Source organism: Halyomorpha halys, unplaced genomic scaffold (genome assembly GCF_000696795.3).
Source record: "Halyomorpha halys isolate HHAL.00 unplaced genomic scaffold, Hhal_1.1 Scaffold8.1, whole genome shotgun sequence".
Taxonomy (NCBI): Eukaryota; Metazoa; Arthropoda; class Insecta; order Hemiptera; family Pentatomidae; genus Halyomorpha; species Halyomorpha halys.
The window spans coordinates 1,948,833-1,949,859 of NW_027111933.1; the positions used below are offsets into that span (position 1 = coordinate 1,948,833).

A 1,027-nucleotide genomic window follows, 5' to 3' on the forward strand; every position below is an offset into this window, starting at 1 on the left:
TAAAACGGGAAGAGGAGACTTTAAGATAGTTTAATCGAGCAATATTTGAAAAGCGCCTGAAATTGAAAAACGGCATCAACATTGGTAGAGAACATGCAGCAACAAATGCTAATAGAATAATAAAGCTTGAAATGTTATCTCTATCCTTTTTTAGAAAATTATTGAGTGAGTAGGGAAACAAGTTATATGCGGTTAATTGATGATGTAAGCAGTGCTATTGTGTGCAGTCTCATCGCCGCGGTCAGTTCCATAAATATGATACTGATTTATATTAAATAGAGATTTTTAGGTAAAGGGGGGGGTGGATACAATGTTTGTAAATGATAAGATAAGGAGAGCGTAATGAGCGGTCTACATCCGGAGAAAGAGTGATTGCAGAACGTTAGAGAGTTCAGTGAAATTAAGGGGAAGAAATTAATGTTGGTTGGATTTTTGAACATTAGTACTTGTACACTCTAATTGTAAGTAAATTTCGGTAACGAAAAACAATCGACCATTTCGTTACTAGAGATTCACTTAATGTCAACTAGAAACAAACCAGAGTCCACGAACCGGTTTGTCTTGGCTGAGGTTCGAATTTCTGACAGTAATATGGGTTACCGTTGGGTTGGGGAGGATTTCCTGCTATAGAGGAAAACCACTTAGCCACACCTAACTCCTTGATTTTATGTGAATGTGAGAAGTCAACGGGATAGCAACAAACGTTCGTTCCAACACATTGCTTTTCGATTGCCCAATCTATTTACCTTTAGATTTAGGTTGAGGGATAGAAGGAAGTTGATTCATAAAATATTAATATTATTATTGTGTTGGCATTATAAAAATTGTAAGTTGTCTTGTTTTATATTAATTAAAATTATTTCTTTGCAGATGCAAGAGACATGCCTTCTGTGGGTACTCAGTTGTCTTACATCACTATCGGCCAGTGCTATTAAAAGTAAGTGTCAGCAACTAATAGCTTTTGTTAACTATTATATTTTGGAAAAGTAGATATTTTATTTTTACAAGACATTATATTCACTTAAAG

The 1,027-nt window shown here is 34.9% G+C and overlaps 1 protein-coding gene across 1 annotated transcript in view; it reads left to right on the plus strand.

The window, feature by feature from the left end:
• Positions 1 to 1,027, plus strand: part of LOC106677440 (uncharacterized) — a 95,556-nt gene that overhangs the window by 59,153 nt on the left and 35,376 nt on the right. Inside the window, exon 2 of the mRNA XM_067049844.1 lies at positions 871 to 937. Within this exon, the coding sequence (XP_066905945.1) occupies positions 871 to 937 (67 nt within the window). The remainder of the gene's footprint in view (positions 1 to 870; positions 938 to 1,027) is intronic.